Here is a 19,362-nt window from a genome sequence, read left to right as displayed (position 1 = left end):
AATATACAGCCCGACACAATCTCCTTCCCTCTACATCCTCACTGTGCTGGAATCCTCCCCATCTGCTCCTTATTCTCTCCCTGGATGCAAAAACTACTGAACTCAGTCTTCCCCCCCCCCAAAAGTTGACAGGCTCAAAAACGAAAGCCTGGTGACCCTCAGTCCCTACTCTTTGATTTATCTCCTGTTCTCTCCTCCTCCCTCCCTGCCTTGGTTTTGTTCCACACTCTGGGCCTTGGTTCTTCCCCTGGGATTCCCAGTATGAACAGAGTGGGATGTGTTTTGGGACAGGATGTCCTGGCTCTCCACCCTGGGATTCTCAGTATGAACAGAGTGGGATGTGTTTTGAGACAGGATGTCCTGGCTCTCCACCCTGGGATTCTCAGTATGAACAGAGTGGGATGTGTTTTGAGACAGGATGTCCTGGCTCTCCACCCTGGGATTCTCAGTATGAACAGGGTGGGATGTGTTTTGAGACAGGATGTCCCGGCTCTCCACCCTGGGATTCTCAGTATAGACAGGGTGGGATGTGTTTTGAGACAGGATGTCCCAACTCTCCACCTTTAAAGGGACAAGGAGAGGACCAGCTGGGCTGAAAGGCATTTATTTATGACATTATTGCATTGCCTAGTAACCAGCCTCTAAGCTCTGCTCATTACGGGCTGAGAATGTTTTATGGGAGCTTTACTCTATCTAACCCCGTTTTTTTTTCTTCCAACTCCATGCTGTCCCTGTCCTGTGAGTGTTTGATGGGGACAGTGTAGAGGGAGCTACTCTGTATCTAACCCATGTTGTACCTGCTCTGGGAGTGTTTACAGGGACAGTATAGAGGGCGCTTTACTCTGGAGCTTTACCTGATTTATTACCAGGGCTGTATGATATAGTGAACGTTGATGTGATTGGTGATGTGAAAACTTTTATTCTCCCTTCAGCTAAAAGGTAACCCAACAGGAAATATCCAGAGTCTCATTATAAAATTAAATAATGAAAATGATAGATTTGAGTTTAATTCAGCTTTATATCACCTCCCAGTGGGCCCGTCCTGTCACTGCTGGGTCAGGCCACGTCCAGTTCCATCTCGACATCCATGTGTTAGAAAGACAATCCATACATTATAATCTAATCTATTAGAGTCATAGAGATTTACAGCACTGAAACAGGCCCTTCGGCCCACCGAGTCTGTGCCGACCATCAGCCACCCATTTATACTAATCCTACATTAATCCCATATTCCCTACCTTCCCTCAATTCTCCTACCACCTACCTGCACGAGGGGCAATTTACAATGGCAAATTTACCGATCAACCTGCGAGTCTTTGGCTGTGGGAGGAAACCGGAGCACCCGGCGGAAACCCACGCGGTCACAGGGAGAACTTGCAAACTCTGCACAGGCAATACCCAGAACCGAACCCGGGTCACTGGAGCTGTGAGGCTGCGGTGCTAACCACTGCACCGCCCCTGCTCCCTCTACACTGTCCATCAAACACTCCCAGGGCAGATACATGGACATGCTACCAATACTTGCCCTGGATACCAAGACTAGGAGAGGCACTCTGGAATGTATAGGGAGCTGGGACTTGTCTATGAGAATATCTGAAGGTCTGAGAACTGAAATAATGTCGAGTAATGATGAGGTGTTTATCGTGGCTCAGTGCTTACATTCTCATCTCTGAATCAGTAGGTTGTGGATTCAGATCCATATCCAGAGACTTGAGCATTAAATCTACGTTGATATTCCAATGCAGTTCTGAGGGGGTGCTGCACTGTCAGAGGTCCCATCTTTCAATGCCACCTTCAACCAAGACCCCATATGTCCTCTCAGATAGAGGGAAATGACCCCATAAAGTTATTTTGAAGAGCAGGGATGTTCTCCCCAGTGCTGCCAATAATTATCCCTCAACCAACATCACGATGAAAAGATTATGTGCTCGTAGCCATCTTTCTGTTTGTGGGACTTTGCTGTGCGCAATTTTCCTGCCGCATTTCTGAAATTAAGAGGACTTACATTTCTATAGGCCCTTTCGTGACCTCAGGATGTTCCAAAGCATTTTACAGCCAATGAAGTACTATTGAAGTAGGAAACACAACAACCTATTTACACACAGCAAGATTCCACAAACAGCAATATCATAATGACCAGGTCATCTGTTTTTCTGATGTTGAAGTGATAAATATTGGCCAGGACACTGGACATAACTCCCCTGCTCTTCTTTGAAACAGTGCCATGGGATCTTTTACATTCACCTGAGGAGGAAGACGGGGCTTCGGTTTAACATTTCATCTGAAAGATGGCATCCCCGACCGTGCAGCACTCTTTCAGTACCAGAGTGTTAGACTTGATTGTTGCACTCATGCACTGGAGAAAGCCTGAACCCACAAGCTTCTGACTCAGAGGCGAGAGTGCCACCCACTGAGCCGCAGCACTCTGAGTACACATCAAAGAACTTCATTAGCTGCAAAACACTATGGAACAGAGAAGGAAAAAAGGGAGGTGGGGTGGCAGCCCTGATTAGGGAAGACATTCTGTTCTGATGAAAGGTCACTGACCTGAAAAGTTAACTCTGCTTCTCTCTCTTCACCAATGCTACCAGACCTGCTGAGTATTTCCAGCATTTTTTGTTTTTATTTCAGATTACCAGCATCCGCAGTATTTTGTTTTTATTTTAGGGAAGACATTGCAGTGCTAGAAAGGAAGGATGTCCTTGAAATGGCAGCTGGAGTACTGTGTACAGTTCTGGGCACCACGCTGTAGGAAGAATGTGATTGCACTGGAGAGGGTGCAGAGGAGATTCACCAGGCTTTTGCCTGGGCTGGAGCATTTCAGCTATGAAGAGAGACTGGATAGGCTAGGGTTGTTTTCGTTGGAGCAGAGAAGGCTGAGGGAGGACATGATTGAGGTGTACAAGATTATGAGGGGCATTGATAGGTTAGATAGGAAGAAACTTTTTCCCTTAGCGGAGGGGTCAAGAACCAGGGGGCATAGATTTAGGGTAAGGGGCAGGAGGTTTAGGGGGGATTGGAAGAAACATTTTTCACCCAGAGGGTGGTTGGAATCTGGAACGCGCTGCCTGAAGAGGTGGTGGAGGCAGGAACCCTCACAACGTTTAAGAAGTATTTAGATGAGCACTTGAAACACCATAGCATTCAAGGCTACGGGCCAAGTGCAGGAATATGGGATTAGAATAGTTGGGTGCTGTATGGCCGGCACAGACACGATGGGCCGAAGGGTCTGTTTCAGTGCTGTACAACTCTATGACAGCATCCATTTGGTTAGAGTTGAGGAGCAAAAAGGGTATGATCACACTAGAACCATAGAGAAATTATGGCACAGAAGGAGGCCATTCAGCCCGTCGTGTCCAGGCTGGCCGAAAAACTAACCGCCCAATCTAATCCCACCTTCCAGCACCTGGTCCATAGCCTTGCAGGTTACAGCACTTCAGGTGCATGTCCAGCTCCCTTTTAAAAGAATTGAGGGTTTCTGTCTCCACCACCATTCCTGGCAGTGAATTCCAGACACCCACCACCCTCTGGGTCAAAAAGTTTTTCCTCATGTCCCCTCTAATCCTTCTACCAGTCACCTTAAATCTGTGCCTCCTGGTAATTGACCTCTCTGCTAGGGGAAACAGGTCCTTCCTGTCTATTCTCTCCAGGCCCCTCATAATTTTGCACATCTCAATTAAGCGACCCCTCAGCCTCCTCTGTTCGAGGGAAAACAACCCTAGCCTATCAAATCATTCCTCATAACTGCAACTTTCAAGCCCTGGCAACATTCTTGTAAATCTCCTCTGTACTCTCTCCAGAGCAATTATGTCCTTTCTGTAATGTGATGACCAGAACTGTCCGCAATACTCCAGCTGTGGCCTAACCAGCGTTTTATACAGTTCCAGCATTACATCCCTGCTTTTGTATTCTACACCTCGGCCAATAAATGAAAGCATTCCATATACCTTCTTCACTCTACCTACTTGTCCTGCCACTTTCAGGGACCTGTGGACATGCACTTCAAGGTCTCTCACTTCTTCTACCCCTCTCAATGTCCTTCTGTTTATTGTGTATTCCTTCGCTTTATTTGCCCTCCCCAAATGCAATACTTCACACTTCTCTGGATTGAATTCCATTTGCCACTTTTCCACCCACTCAACCAAACCATTGTTATCATTCTGGAGTCTATGGCTATACTATTCACTATCAACTACACGACCAATTTTTGTGTCATCAAATTTCCCAATCATGCCTCCCACATTTAAGTCCAAATCATTAATATATACCACAAACAGCAAGGGACCCAACACTGAGCCCTGTGGAACGCCACTGGAAACAGCTTTCCATTCGCAAAAACATCTGTCAACCACTACCCTTTGTTTCCTGTCCCTGAGCCAACTCTGAATCCAAACTGCCACACTCCCCTGTATCCCATGGGCTTTCAATTTACTCACCAGTCTGCCATATGGGACCTTGTCAAATGCCTCACTAAAATCCGTGTAGACCACATCCACGGCACTACCCTCATCAATCCTCCTTGTTACTTCCTCAAAAAAACTCAAATGAAGTGAGTAAGACATGACCTTCCCTGAATAAAGCCATGCCGACTATCCCCGATTAATCCAAGCCTAAGTGGCACTTTATCCTGTCTCTCAGTTGACTCTAACAATTTACCCACCACCGAGGTCAGACTGACCGGTCTATAATTATTTGGCCTAACCCTTGCACCCTTTGTAAACAATGGTGCAATGTTCGCAGACCTCCGATCTTCTAGGTACCTCGCCTGTATCTCGTGAGGATTTGAAGATGATCCTCAGCGCATCTGCTATTTCCTCCCTGGATTCCTTTAACAACCTGGGATGCAATCCATCAGGCCCTGGCGATTTATCCACTTTCAAGAATGTCAGACTTTCCTTCTCTCATTATGCTTCACTACAATGTCTGTGTCAATCCTGTCCTTTGTGAAGACAGAAACAAAAAACTCGAGAACCCTGCCATATCATCCAGGCATAAGTTCCCTTGTACAACTCTGATAGGCCCTACCCTTTCCTTCGTTATCCTCTTGCTCTAAATGTACTGATAAAACATCTTTGGGTTTTCCTTGACTTTACCTGCCAATAATTTTTCATGTCCGCTCTTTGCTTTTCTAATTTCTTTTACTTCACCTCTGCACTTTCTATACTCCTTTAGTTTAGATATACAGCACTGAAACAGGCCTTTCGGCCCACCGAGTCCGTGCCGACCATCAACCACCCACTTATACTAACCCTACACTAATCCCATATTCCTACCACATCCCCACCTGTCCCTATATTTTCCCGACCACCTACCTATACTAGGGGCAATTTCTATTGGCCAATTTACCTATCAACCTGCAAGTCTTTGGCATGTGGGAGGAAACCGGAGCACCCGGAGGAAACCCACGCAGACACAGGGAGAACTTGCAAACTCCACACAGGCAGTACCCGGGTCGCTGGAGCTGTGAGGCTGCGGTGCTAACCACTGTGCCGCCCACTAGGCTTTCTAAATTATTAAGATTTTTGTGATCGTCATAAGCTTTCTTTTTCTGCTTTACCTTACCTTATAAGCTTCCAGATAACCAGGGACTGTGGATTTGGAAGTACCATCCTTTATCTTTGTGGCGACATGCCTACACTATGCCTGTAGTATCTTGCTTTTCAATGCCTCCCACTGGTTTGCCACTGATTTTCCTTCACGTAGCTGTATCCAGTCCACTTGCACCAGGTCACCTCTCCGTTTCATAAAATTTGCCTTCCCCCAATTTAGAACTTTTACTCCTGTTTTATCTTTGTCCTTTTCCATAATAATGCTAAAACTATCTGTATTATGGTCACTATCTCCAAAATGGTCACCCACTGTTACTTCAGCCACTTGCCCAGCTTCATTTCCAAAGACAAAATCTAGAATTGTGCCCCCTCTCGTTGGGCTTGTTGCGTGCTGGCTAAAAAGATTCTCGTGAATTTTGTCCCCTCTGTGCCCTTCACACTGTTTGTATCCTAGTTGATATTGGGGTCGTTAAAATCCCCAACTATTATTACCCTATAGTTTTTGCACTCAGAAATGTGTCTACATATTTGTTCTTCGATCTCCCTCTCACTATTTGGGAGTCTTTAGTACACTCCTGGTAGTGTGGCTGCCCCTTTTCTATTTCTGAGCTCTACCCATATGGCCTCGTTTGATGATTAATTTAACATATCATCCCTCCTCAAAGCTGTTATTGATTTCCTTAACTAATAATGCTATATCCCCTCCTTTTTTATCTCCCTCTCTATCCCACCTGAAAACTCTATGTCCAGGGATGTTGAGCTGCCATTCTTGCCCCTCTTTAAGCCAAGTTTCCATTATTGCAATGACATTGTGTTGCCATGTGTCTATCTGTGCCCTCAGCTCATCAGCTTTATTTACTATATTCCTTGCATTTAAATAAATACCTTTTAACACTGCCAAATTCCTGTGCTGCTACTAGGGGTACTCTATAGGTCTCCAAATAGTGAGAGAGAGATAGAGGAGCAAATCTGCAGGGAAGTCACAGAGATGTGCATGAACTATTGAGTGGTGATATTGGGTGACTTTAATGACCCAAATATCGATTGGGATAACTGCAGAGTAAAAGGTAAGGGGGGGAGGAATTCCTAAAATGTGTTCAGGAGAACTTCCTTGATCAGTATGTTCTCAGCCCAACTAGAAAAGAGGCATTGCTAGATCTGGTGCTGGGAAAAGATGTGGTTTAAGTGGACCAAGTGTCTGTGGGGGTGCACTTTGGTATGAGTGATCATATTATAAGGTTTAAACTAGTAATGCAGAAAAGTAAGGAACAAGTGAAGTAGAATGTCTATATTGGAAGAGGTTAATTTTAACATGATGAGAAGGAATCTAGCCAGGGTAGAATGAAACCAAAGACTGTCAGGAAGAGCTGTATCGGAACAATGGGTTATCTTAAGGAAGAGATGCTTCAGGTACAAGGGTGAAAGGTAGGGGAACCAAGAACAGGGCTTCTTAGTTGACGAGGAAGATAGAGATTATGATGAAACAAAAGAGAGGGTATATGATGCATGTCAGGTGAACTCATCAAGTGAGAACCAGGTCATATACAATAAGTTGAGAGGGGAGGTGAAGAGGGAAATAAGACTGGCAAAGAGAGAATGAGAATAGAGCGTCAGTCAACATAAAAGGGAACCCAAAGATCTTCTACCAGCAAGTAAATAGTAAGTGAGTAGTAAGAGGAAGAGTGGGGCCTATTAGGGACAGAGAGGACAATAAATTGTTTAGAGGCACAGGGCAAGGCTAATATACTTAATGAGTACTTTGCATCAGTGTTCACTAAGGAAATGGAGATGACAAAATATCAGTAGAAGCAGAGCGTAAAGGCAATGGATAGGATAAAAATTGAGAAAAGGGAGGTACTAAAAAAGTTGGCAATCCTTAGGGTTGAGAAGAACCTGGTTTGGATGGTTTGCATCCCAGGTTGCTAAAGGAAATGGGTATGGAGATAACAGAAGGGCTAGCCATAATTTTCCAATGTTCCCTGGATATGGGGAAGGTACCAGAGGATTGGAGAGTAACAAATATAACACCCTTAATAAAAAAAATGGTGGAAGGACAGTCATAAGGTTTTAGAAACTAATCGGGGAAAATATATCAACAGACACTTAGAGAGGTTGGAGTTAATTAAGGATAGTCAGCATGGATTTGTAAAAGACTGATCATGCTTGACTAGTTTAATTTTTGATGAAGTAACAGAGAGGTTGATGAAATGAATGAGTGGATGTTGTTAATATGGATTTTAAGAAAGCATTGGATAAGATACCACATAAAAGACTGGTTAACAAAATTTAGGTTGATGGAATGGACGGGTCAGTCTCCCAATTGGATAAAAAAATTGGCTTAAGGACAGAAAACAGTGAGTCATGGTAAATGGTTGCTTTTCAGAGTGGAGGATGGTAGACAGTGGTGTTCTCCCTTCACCGCTCCACCACTGATCCACAGAGGCAGCAGGGTGTCCCGTCTACATGATGCACTGCAGCAATTCACCAAGGCTCCTTCGACAGCACCTTCCAAACCCATGATCTCTACCATCGAGAAGCACAAGAGCAGCAGATGCAAGTTCCCCTCCAAGCCACACACCATCCTGACTTGGAACTATATCGCCATTCCTTCACTGTCACGGGGTCAAAATCCTGGAACTCCCTTCCTAACAGTACTGTTGCTGTACCTACACCTCAAGGACTGCAGCAGTTCAAGAAGGTAGCTCACCACCACCTTCTCAAGGGCTGTTAGGGATGGGCAATAAATGCTGGTCTGGCCAGTGATGCCCAAATTCCCCCCAATGAATAAAAAATGACCTGGAACTCGCTGCCCACAAGGGTGTTGGAAGCGGAAACGGTCAATGACTTCAAGAGAAAGTTGGATGGCCACCTGAGAGAAATAGATTTGCAAGGCTAGGGGGATCGAGCCGGGTACTGGGACTGACTTCACAGCTCCGTGGAGAGCCAGCATGGACTCGATGGGCCGATGGCCTCCTTCTGTGCCAGAAATGACTATGACATCCTGAAGTGGTGAAATACACTACACAAATACAAGTATACCAGTAACAAAGGAGAAAAGGCCTAACAATGGAAGAGTCAGTAACAGAACTTCAGTCCTGGATGTGATTAACAGCAGCAACAGCAGAATCCAACCCCTGCAGTCACTTGTGAACTCTCTGGTGTCTCAGCAGATGAGATGACCGAGTGAATGCCTTCCCACACTCTGAGCAGGTGAACGGCCTCTCCCCAGTGTGAACGCGCTGGTGTGTCACCAAGTTAGATGACAGAGTAAATCGCTTCCCACACAAGCAGCAGGTGAACGGCCTCTCCCCAGAGTGAATATGTTGGTGTTTCATCAGGTAATTTTTGCTTTTAAAGCTCTTTTCACAGTCAGAACATTTAAAAGGTCTCTTATCAGAATGAAGAAGTTGGTGTTCAGTGAGGTGGGATGACTGAGTGAATCCCTTCCCACACTCTGAGCAGGTGAACTGCTTCTCCCTAGTGTGAATGCGCTGGTGTGTCAGCAGATAATTTCTGCTTTTAAAGCACTTCTCACAATTGGAACATTTAAAAGGTCTCTTATCAGAATGAAGAAGTTCGTGTTCAGTGAGATGGGCTAACTGAGTGAATCCCTTCCCACACACGGCGCAGGTGAACGGCCTCTCCCCAGTGTGCAGTCGCTGGTGTGTATAGAGGTTCGATGACCGAGTGAATGCCTTCCCACACACAGAGCAGGTGAACGGCCTCTCCCCAGTATGACTGCGTCGATGAGTTTCCAGTTCTGATGGGCAATTGAATGCCTTCCCACACTGGGAGCATTTGAACGGCTTCTCCCCAGTGTGACTGTGTCGATGAGTTTCCAGTTCCGATGGAGAATTGAATCCCTTCCCACATTTGGAGCACATGAATGGCCTCTCCCCAGTGTGAACTCGCTGGTGTGTCAGCAGGTTAGATGACTGAGTGAATCCCTTCCCACACATGGAGCAGGTGAACGGTCTCTCCCTCGTGTGACTACGTCGATGTATTTCCAGCTTGGATGGGTAATTGAATCCCTTCCCACATTCCAGACATTTCCATGGTTTCTCCATGTCTTTGTGTCTCTCCAGGTTGGATGGCCAATTGAAGCCTCAGCCACACACAGAACACATGAATGGTGCAATGTTGTTTCAGGCTGTGTAACTGGTTAAAGCTCTTTCCACAGTATGTGCATTAGAACACTCTCACTCAGGTGTGTGTCTTGGTGCTTTTCCAGTCACACAGATGTTTGAAATCTTTTCCGACAGACAGAACTGACAAACATTTCTCTTTCCACATTCAAAGACCAATGATGTTCAGGTCGTGATGAATCAAGTGACTCTGTCAGATTTTGACAAGATGTTTGGTTTGAATTTCCCGTCTGTAAATCCTTCCTTCTCATACCCTGTAAAAGGAGTTTACAAAAGCCATCACTGTAAGTAAAGGTTAGAAATTGAGAACGGACAATTCTAGTTTCTATGGAACATTCTTTCCTCTCTTGTTTCCCCAAACATGTGATCCATTCAAACTAAGCAAAGGGAACCTTCCCAAGAAAAGGAGAATGTTGTTCCCAGTGTCTATGAGACACCCTGTGCACTGCGATGTCCACTAGTTGCAGAAGGTATCAAGCATGCTCCATCTCCAAGGCCCACCCGGGTATGGATGCTCGGTCCTAGATAATTTGCTTCTTGTAGTTTATTTCAATGTTTGAACTTGAATGTAGGGCGTATGATTAAAAAGTTTAGAGATGATACAATAACTGGCCATGTGGTTGATAATGAAGAAGAAAGTTGTAGTCTACAGGAAGATATCAATGGACTAGTCAGGTGGGCAGAACAGTGGCAAATGGAATTCAATCTGGAGAAGTTGTGAGGTAATGCATTTGGGGGCAGCTAACAAGGCAAGGGAATACACAAAAAACGATAGGACACTGAGAAATATAGAGGAACAGCAGGACCTTGGTGTGATGTCCACAGATCTTTGAATGATTATGATTAGATATACAGCACTGAAACAGGCCCTTCGGCCCACCGAGTCTGTGCCGACCATCATCCACCCATTTTTATACTAATCCTACACTAATCCCATATTCCTACCAAACATCCCCACCTGTCCCTATATTTCCCTACCACCTACCTATACTAGTGACAATTTATAATGGCCAATTTACCTACCAACCTGCAAGTCTTTTGGCTTGTGGGAGGAAACCGGAGCACCCAGAGAAAACTCACGCAGACACAGGGAGAACTTGCAAACTCCACACAGGCAGTACCCAGAATTGAACCCGGGTCCCTGGAGCTGTGAGGCTGCGGTGCTAACCACTGCGCCGCCCACTGGAATGCTGGTTATGCTGGAACTGTATAAAACACTGGTTAGGCTACACCTGGAGTACTGTGTTCTGGTCTGGTCACCGCACTATAAGAAAGATGTGATTGCATTAGAGTGTGTGCAGAGGAGATTCATGAGGATGTCACCTAGTCTGGAGAATTTTAGTTATGAAGAAAGATTGGATAGGTGACGGTTGTTTTCTGTGAAACAGAGAAGGCTGAATTGAAGTGTATAAAATTATGAGGGGTCTCAGATGGAGTGGATAGGAAGGACCTAGTCCCCTTGGTGGAGGGGTCCACAACCAAGGGGGGCATAGATTTAGGCTAAGAGGTAGGAGGTTTAAAGAGGATTCATGAGGAAACATTTTCACCCTGAGGGTGGTGAGATCTGAAACTCACTGCCTAGCAGGGTGGTAGAGGCAGAAACGCGAACATTTAAAAAATACTTGAAGTGCCCTAACCTACATGGCTACAGACCAAGAACTGGAAAGTAGGATTAGGCTGGATGGCTCCTTGTTGGGCGGTGCGGACATGATGGGCCGAGCGGCCTCTTTCCTATGATTTCTATGATTTTAAGTTGAAGAATGGCCCCTTCAGGTAACTATACAGGGACTGTAACCTCTCACACTGATATTTACATGGTCCATAGACTTCTCTAGGCTGCAAACATCACATGCAGCCTAGGAGTGGATGAGCTGCTTTTATCCAGAATGCTTAATTGCCCAGGCACGAGGACTTGGTTGGGTACAGAGTCCATGAAGCCTGGTTCACTCTCGGCTTCATCAAGATGGTTTGCACATGCCCTAATCCTGCCTTGTCCAAAATAGCAGTCAATGCCCCCTACATACCCCGGGCTGGTCACCGCGGCATAAGCACAGGGTCTGTGGGCCCTTATTCGGGACCAACAAAAAAGACCTCCACAGAAGGTCAGGGACCGACTTCCATATCCAACACCCACCCCGATACAAACTGGCTCTTAATTGGTCTAAATGTGTTTCTCGACTCAGTTCTGTCGGCAACACCTGCAATAAAACAAAAGCGAAATACTGCGGATGCTAAAAATCTGAAATAAAAAGGAGAAAATGCTGGAAATACTTGAGTTAGCTTTCAGGCACATCGAGCCACCGGCAGCCTGGAACTTGGAATGGGAGATGGAGGAAGAATGAGGAGAGGCAATATAGTCCAACACTCACAGCAACCTACAATCCACCTACGTTACCAGGATAGGGAGACAGAGTTTAGAAACACTCACCAACACAACTCCAGGAAAACATCCCAGGAGGAAAAGGGGGAGCAGTGTGTGTACCTGCCCTGATATCCCCCTCCCCAGGCCTGTCAATCAAACCCCCCCACTCCTCCCAGTCCACAGCTCAGCCTATCAGCTTCCTGCACCTTGAGCCAGCCCTGCCCAGGTGTGGCCCAGTCCAAGGGGAGTCTTTGTGGGAGGGGGGATCTCCTGCCCTGTGTCCCAAATGGTTCCTCCCTCCCTCTTTATATCGGAGATAAATTTCCTTTAAAGTTTTTCTCTTTGATTTTACACTTTATTAATCTTTAGTTTCTCCAGAAGAGCTGGAAAATCTGGCGGCCGTTAACCCAGGCCTGTCACCAGGAGAAGCCTCGCAGCTGCCGCCCCGCTCGGCAAAAACGCAAGACCGGAAGCTTGTTATTTGGGGGTTGAGGCCGACACCAGGTGTTTCTCAACCGACCGGTTCCATCGCTCCTGTCACCACTTACCAGAGACAGATCACCCTCACTGCCGCCATCACTCGCACTGCGCATGCTCCAAACGCTCTTCGGCCCGGCGCCTGCGCACTAGTCTCCTGGGAGGGAATGCGCAGATTCAAAGAACAGTACAGCACAGGAACAGGCCATTCGGTCCTCCAATCCTGTGCCGATCTTGATGCCTGTCTAAACTAAAACCTTCCACACTTCCGGGGCCCATATCCCTCTGTTCCCATCCTATTCATGTATTTGTCAAGATGCCTCTTAAACGTCGCTATCGCACCTGCTTCCACCACCTCCCCCGGCACTCACCACCCTCTGTGTAAAGAACTTGCCTCGCACACCCCCTCTAAACTTTGCCCCGTCGCACCTTAAACCTATGTCCCCTAGTAACTGACTCTTCCACCCTGGGAAAAAGCTTCTGACTATCCACTCTGTCCATGCCGCTCAAAACTTTGGAAAACTCTATCATGTCGCCCCTCCACCTCTGTTGTTCCAGTGAACACAATCCGAGTTTATCCAACCTCTCCTCATAGCTAATTCCCTCCAGACCAGGCAACATCCTGGTAAACCTCCTCTGTACCCTCTCCAAAGCCTCCACGTCCTTCTGGTAGTGTGGCGACCAGAATTGCACGCAATATTCTAAGTGTGGCCGAACTAAAGTTCTGCACAGCTGCAGCATGACTTGCCAATTTTTATACTCTATGCCCCAACCGATGAAGGCAAGCATGCCGTATGCCTTCTTGACTACCTTATCCACCTGCGTTGCCACTTTCAGTGACCTGTGAACCTGTACGTCCAGATCTCTCTGCCTGTCAATACTCCTAAGGGTTCTGCCATTTACTGTATACCTCCCACCTGCATTAGACCTTCCAAAATGCATTACCTCACATTTGTCCAGATTAAACTCCATCTGCCATTTCTCCGCCCAAGTCTCCAACCGATCTATATCCTGCTGTATCCTCTGACAATCATCATCACTATCTGCAACTCCACCAACCTTTGTGTCGTCCGCAAACTTACTAATCAGACCAGCTACATTTTCCTCCAAATCATTTATATATGCTACAAACAGCAAAGGTCCCAGCACTGATCCCTGCGGAACACCACTAGTCACATCCCTCCATTCAGAAAAGCACCCTTCCAAAGCTACCCTCTGTCTTCTGTGACCGAGCCAGTTCTGTATCCATCTTGCCAGCTCACCTCTGATCCCGTATGACTTCACCTTTTGTACCAGTCAGCTATTTGGGACCTTGTCAAAGGCTATACTGAAGTCCATATAGATAACATCCACTGCCCGTCCTTCATCAATCATCTCCGTCACTTCCTCAAAAAACGCAATCAAGTTAGTGAGACACGACCTCCCCTTCACAAAACCATGCTGCCTCTCGCTAATAAGTTCATTTGTTTCCAAATGGGAGTAAATCCTGTCCCGAATAATCCTCTCTAATAATTTCCCTACCACTGACGTAAGGCTCACCGGCCTATAATTTCCTGGATTATCCTTGCTACCCTTCCTAAACAAAGGAACAACTTTGACTATTCTTTAGTCCTCTGGGACCTCACCTGTAGCCAATGAGGATGCAATGAGGGCGGCACAGTGACGCAGTGGTTAGCACCGCAGCCTCACAGCTCCAGCGACCCAGGTTCGATTCTGGGTACTGCTTGTGTGGAGTTTGCAAGTTCTCCCTGTGTCTGTGTGGGATTTCTGGGTGTTCTGGTTTCCTCCACAATGCCAAAGACTTGCAGGTTGATAGGTAAATTGGCCAATAGAAATTGCCCCTATTATAGGTAGGTGGTAGGGAAATATCGGGACAGGTGGGGATGTGGTAGGAATATGGAATTAGTGTAGGATTATTATAAATGGGTGGTTGATGGTCGGCACAGACTCAGTGGGCCGAAGGGCCTGTTTCAGTGCTGTATCTCTAAATAAAAAATAAATAAATAAATAAAGATTTCTGTCAAGGCCCCAGCAATTTCTTCCCTTTGCCTCCCTCAGTATTCTAGGGTAGATCCCATCAGGCCCTGGGGACTTATCTACCTTAATGCTTTGCAAGACGCCCAACACCTCCTCCTTTTTGATAATGACAGGACCGAGACTATCTACACTCCCTTCCCTAGGCTCATCAACCACCAAGTCCTTCTCTTTGGTGAATACTGATGCTAAGTACTCATTTAGTACATCGCCCATTTCCTCTGGCGCCACACATAGATTCTCTCCTCTGTCCTTGACTGGGCCGACCCTTTCCCTAGTTACCCTCTTGCTCTTTATATATGTATAAAAAGCCTTGGGATTTTCCTTAATCCTGTTTGCCAATGACTTTTCATGACATCTTTTAGCCCTCCTGACTCCTTGCTTAAGTTCCTTCCTGCTGTCTTTATATTCCTCAAGGACTTTGTCTGTTCCTAGCCTTCCAGCCCTTATGAATGCTTCCTTTTGCTTTTTGCTCACAATATCCCGCGTTATCCAAGGTTCCCGAAACTTGCCAAACTTATCCTTCTTCCTCAGTAGGAACATGCTGGTCCTGGATTCTAATCAAACGAAGTTTGAAAGACTCCCACATGTCAGATGTTGATTTACCCTCAAACAGCCGCCCCCAATCTAAATTCTTCAGTTCCTGCCTAATATTGTTATAATTAGCCTTCCCCCAATTTAGCACCTTCACCCGAGGACTACTTATCCACAAGTACCTTGTATGGTCACTGTTCCCGAAATGCTCCCCTACTGAAACTTCGACCACCTGGCCGGGCTCATTCCCCAATACCAGGTCCAGTACGGCCCCATCCCTAGTTGGACTATCTACATATAGTTTCAAGAAGCCCTCCCGGGGGAGTGAGCGTGGAGATTCATCGGGGGAGTGAGCGTGAAGATTCACCGGGGGAGGGAATGCAGAGATTCACGGGGGAGCGAGCGCGGAGATTCACCGGGAGAGGGAATGCGGAGATTCATCGGGGGAGCGAGCGCGGAGATTCACCGGGGGAGCGAGTGCGGAGATTCACCGGGGGAGCGACTGAGGGTCATGTGCCTAACTGCCCACTGTTCCGTATGGCCACTATCCACTGGGTCAAAAAGCTTGCATACTTTCCTAATGCTTTCCGAGGCCTGAAAGATCAACGTTCTGACCCAGCGGGTTCTCTTAGTGGCATCCAATTCTGCCTGGTTAAGGCCTGACCCAAAGACATCGTTAAAATGGACCCACAGCCTCTTGGCGAATGCTGTTGGGTGTTCCCCTTTGTACTGCCTGCACCTACTCAGTAAACCAGTGGGGTCCCCTTTGTCATATCCCATAGCTGACAGAATGGTGGTTTTGGTTTCCTCAAAAGGTACTTTTCCTGTTAGCTCTATCCTCAGGCAGTGCATTGAAGATCGTTTTCCTCAAACACATAAGTACTAACTTTTGCTCTTCCCCTGTATCTAAGCCATGTAGGGTCCCAAGTCTATGACAATGACGGAAGAACTCCCAAGGGTCCTGTCCCGGCTCCAGGGGCGTTACCTTCTTGGCTATTTCCGACAATTGCACCACTGTTAGGGGAGTACTATAAGAAGTATTTCTGTTTTCAGCAGGCGCACCTCGGGTCATCATTATCGGGTTCATTGGTACCGTCTCAGGTGGTGCAGAAGGGACCACCAGCTTGTTGTTGTGTTGTGGCGGCGGATCAACCCAGCCCCAATCACGCTCTCCTTCCCTTTCTCGTTCTCCATACCTATGGGCTGCTTCATCTAGACTGCCCCAATCCACATCATCATCATCATCGTTCCCTTGTGTCTCCCGAAAAGCACATAAATTACCTCGGCTGGAGGCAAGTTGACTTTTTAATCTATCTATTTCTCGTTGACACTTACTATGGTCGTCTCCTTTATGCTGCCCTTCTAAGTAGAACTGGTGCAGTGCTTTAAGGGCCACCTGCAAATTGTAACATTTTTCATTTTAAGTCGAACACCGACTTATTAGCTGCCTCTTTCTCCTGGATTGCTCTCTCTCTCTTGGTGTGCCTGTTCATATTGAGTTTGAAACTGATTCATATGTGTAATGTACATTTGTGCTTTACACTCCTCCTCACACACCTTGTTATCAAATCATCTGTCTCCTGCCTTGAGCCCTCTAATTGTAGTTTGGTCCCCTCGCTTTTAACCTAACATTCTCCATTTCCTTTTCACACAATTCCCTCATACAACTGGCCATTGCTGTAGCCTTACTAAGCTTAGAGGCGCATTTCGCTTGTTCTTTCCTAGCCTCTTCCCAGTGTTTCTGTCCAATGGGTCCCAGATTCTCAAAAACCTTGTCAGCATATTCGACCCACTTGGGCCATTTACACTTTAGGTACCCTCGGAGTTCCTTCTCCCACTTTGGACAGGCATCCGTCATTCTGATGTTTGTCCGGCATGTCTGTGGGTCAGACACGGTGTGACTTTAAGGTGATCACTTAACCGTACCCACCTAGGGACACCAAAAGGGGTGGCGCAGTGGTTAGCACTGCAGCCTCACAGCTCCAGGGACCTGGGTACTGCCTGCGTGGAGTTGCAAGTTCTCCCTGTGTCTGCGTGGGTTTTCCCTGGGTGCTCCAGTTTCCTCCCACAGCCAAAGACTTGCAGGTGATAGGTAAATTGGCTGTTGTAAATTGCCCCTAGTGTAGGTAGGTGATAGGGAATAAGGGATTACTGTAGGGTTAGTATAAATGGGTGGTTGTTGGTCGGCACAGACTCGGTGGGCCGAAGGGCCTGTTTCAGTGCTGTGTCTCCAAATAAATAAAATAAAATGTTGACCCTCAAACTAGGGCGTCAACTGATGTGGCGGATAAAAGACACCTGCACCAGATACTTCATATAACCACTTTTATTGATACTTAAATCACTTATCTGCTGTTTTTTCACTTGTTAAACTACTTGTTACTTGTTACAATAAATCACAAGACTCACGGCTTGGACTTAAATGCTACCCATTGTGAGTTAAGGTGATCAGTCTCCCTCTGATGGGTTCTTTTCACTGAAGTGGACTCAGGGTTCCCTTTCTGCGATGGTTCTGCAGGTCATCTGTCTTTCTGGGCTCTGAGCCTCCCCTTTTTATCCAGTTGACCCCAGCCTCGAGAATGTCCTTAGTCACGTACACCCCTGACTTGGAGTCTTCCATTTTGCTTAGTGCTAGTTAAAAGCAAAACAAAATACATCTGCTGGCCTTGTTCTTGTTTTGTCCTTGTCTAGCAGTCTCATTCGAAGCATCTCCTATCACAGCAGGCTGGGTTTGTTAAACAACTACTGCAGCTGTTTCACAGTCCTTCTCCTTCTGTAAAGCTGGCAACTTTTCCCTTCATGCTTTGCACAATTTTAGCTGTTAGCCATCTGACTACACCTTGGTATCGGTAACATAAGAACATAAGAAATAGGAGCAGGAGGAGGCCATTCGGCCCCCTCAAGCCTGAACCGCCATTCAATAAGATCATGGCTGATCTGACCCAGACCTCAACTCCTCTTTTGTGCCAGCTCCTCATAGCCCTCAACTCATATTTCAAAAATCTATCTACCTCCTCTTTAAATACTTTCAGCGATCTAGCCTCCACAACTCTCTGGGGTAGAGAATTCCAGACATTCACTTCCCTTTGAGAGCAGAAGTTCCTTTGCATCTCAGTTTTAAATGAGTGTCCCCTTATTCTGTAACTATGTTCCCTAATTCAAGATTCCCCCACTAGTGCAAACATCATCTCAACATCTACCCTGTCAAGCCCCCTCAGAATCTTGTCCGTTTCAATAAGTTAACCCCTCATTCTTCTAAGCTCTAATGAATAAAGGTCTAACCTGTTTAGCTGTTGTTGATAAGTCAACCCCTTTATCCCAGGAATCAGCCTCGTGATTCTCTTTTGAACTGCCTCAAATGCCAGTCTATCCTTTCTTAAATACGGGGACCAAAACTGTACGCCGTACCCCAGGTGCAGCCTCACCAACACCCTGTACAGTTGTAACAAAACTTCCCTATTTTTAAACTCCAATCTCCAGCAATAAAGGCCAAAATTCAATTTGCCTTCTTAATTACTTTCTGCTCCTGCATGCTAACTTTGTGTTTTATGCACAAGAACACCCAGATCCCTCTGTGCTGCACTTTTGTGGAGTCTCTCTCCATTTAAATAGTCTGCCTTTTGATTCTTCCTACGAAAGTGCATGACCTCACACTTTCCTACATTAAACTCCATCTACCAAGTTTTTGCCCGCTCACCAACAGTGCTGTGAGGAAGGGAGTTCCAGCATTTTGATCCAACGACAGTGAAGGAACGGCAATATAGTTCCAAGTCAGGATGGTGTGTGGCTTGGAGCGGAACTTGCAGGTGGTGGTGTTCCCATGAATCTGCTGCTCTTCTCCTTCTAGATGGTAGAGGTCACGGGTTTGGAAGGTGCTGTCGAAGGAGTGTAGGTGAGTTGCTGTCGTGCATCTCGTAGATGGTACACACTGCTGCATTGGTGGTGGAGGGAGTGAATGTTGAAGGTGGTGGATGGGGAGACAATCAAGTAGTTGCTTTATCCTGGATGGTGTTGAGCTTCTTGAATATTGTTGGAGCTGCACCCATCCAGGCAAATGGAGAGTATTCCATCACACTCTTGACTTTGTGGACAGGTATTGGGAAATAGGAGGTGAGTTGCTCGCTGCAGAATTCCCAGCCTCTGACCTGCTCTTGTAGCCAGAACATTTCTGTGGCTGGTCCAGTTCAGTTTCTGGTCAGTGGTGACCCCCATGATGTTGATACTGGGGGATTCAGCGATGGTAATGCCATTGACTGTCAAA

The 19,362-nt window shown here is 46.5% G+C and overlaps 1 protein-coding gene across 1 annotated transcript; it reads right to left on the bottom strand.

Moving 5' to 3' along the window:
* Window positions 1-6,601: 6,601 nt before the first annotated feature.
* LOC137381599 (zinc finger protein ZFP2-like) lies at window positions 6,602-12,668 on the bottom strand. Its single transcript, XM_068054298.1, has 2 exons — window positions 12,605-12,668; window positions 6,602-9,948 (listed from the first exon to the last, which is right to left on the bottom strand). Exon 2 carries the CDS (start codon window positions 9,614-9,616, stop codon window positions 8,690-8,692), a length of 927 nt encoding a protein of 308 aa, XP_067910399.1. The 5' UTR covers window positions 9,617-9,948; window positions 12,605-12,668; the 3' UTR covers window positions 6,602-8,689.
* Between the last annotated feature and the right edge of the window lie 6,694 nt (window positions 12,669-19,362).

The sequence above is a fragment of the Heterodontus francisci genome, chromosome 22, assembly GCF_036365525.1.
Source record: "Heterodontus francisci isolate sHetFra1 chromosome 22, sHetFra1.hap1, whole genome shotgun sequence".
In the NCBI taxonomy this organism is placed as follows: Eukaryota; Metazoa; Chordata; class Chondrichthyes; order Heterodontiformes; family Heterodontidae; genus Heterodontus; species Heterodontus francisci.
This window is presented reverse-complemented; position numbering and strand designations above follow the sequence as displayed.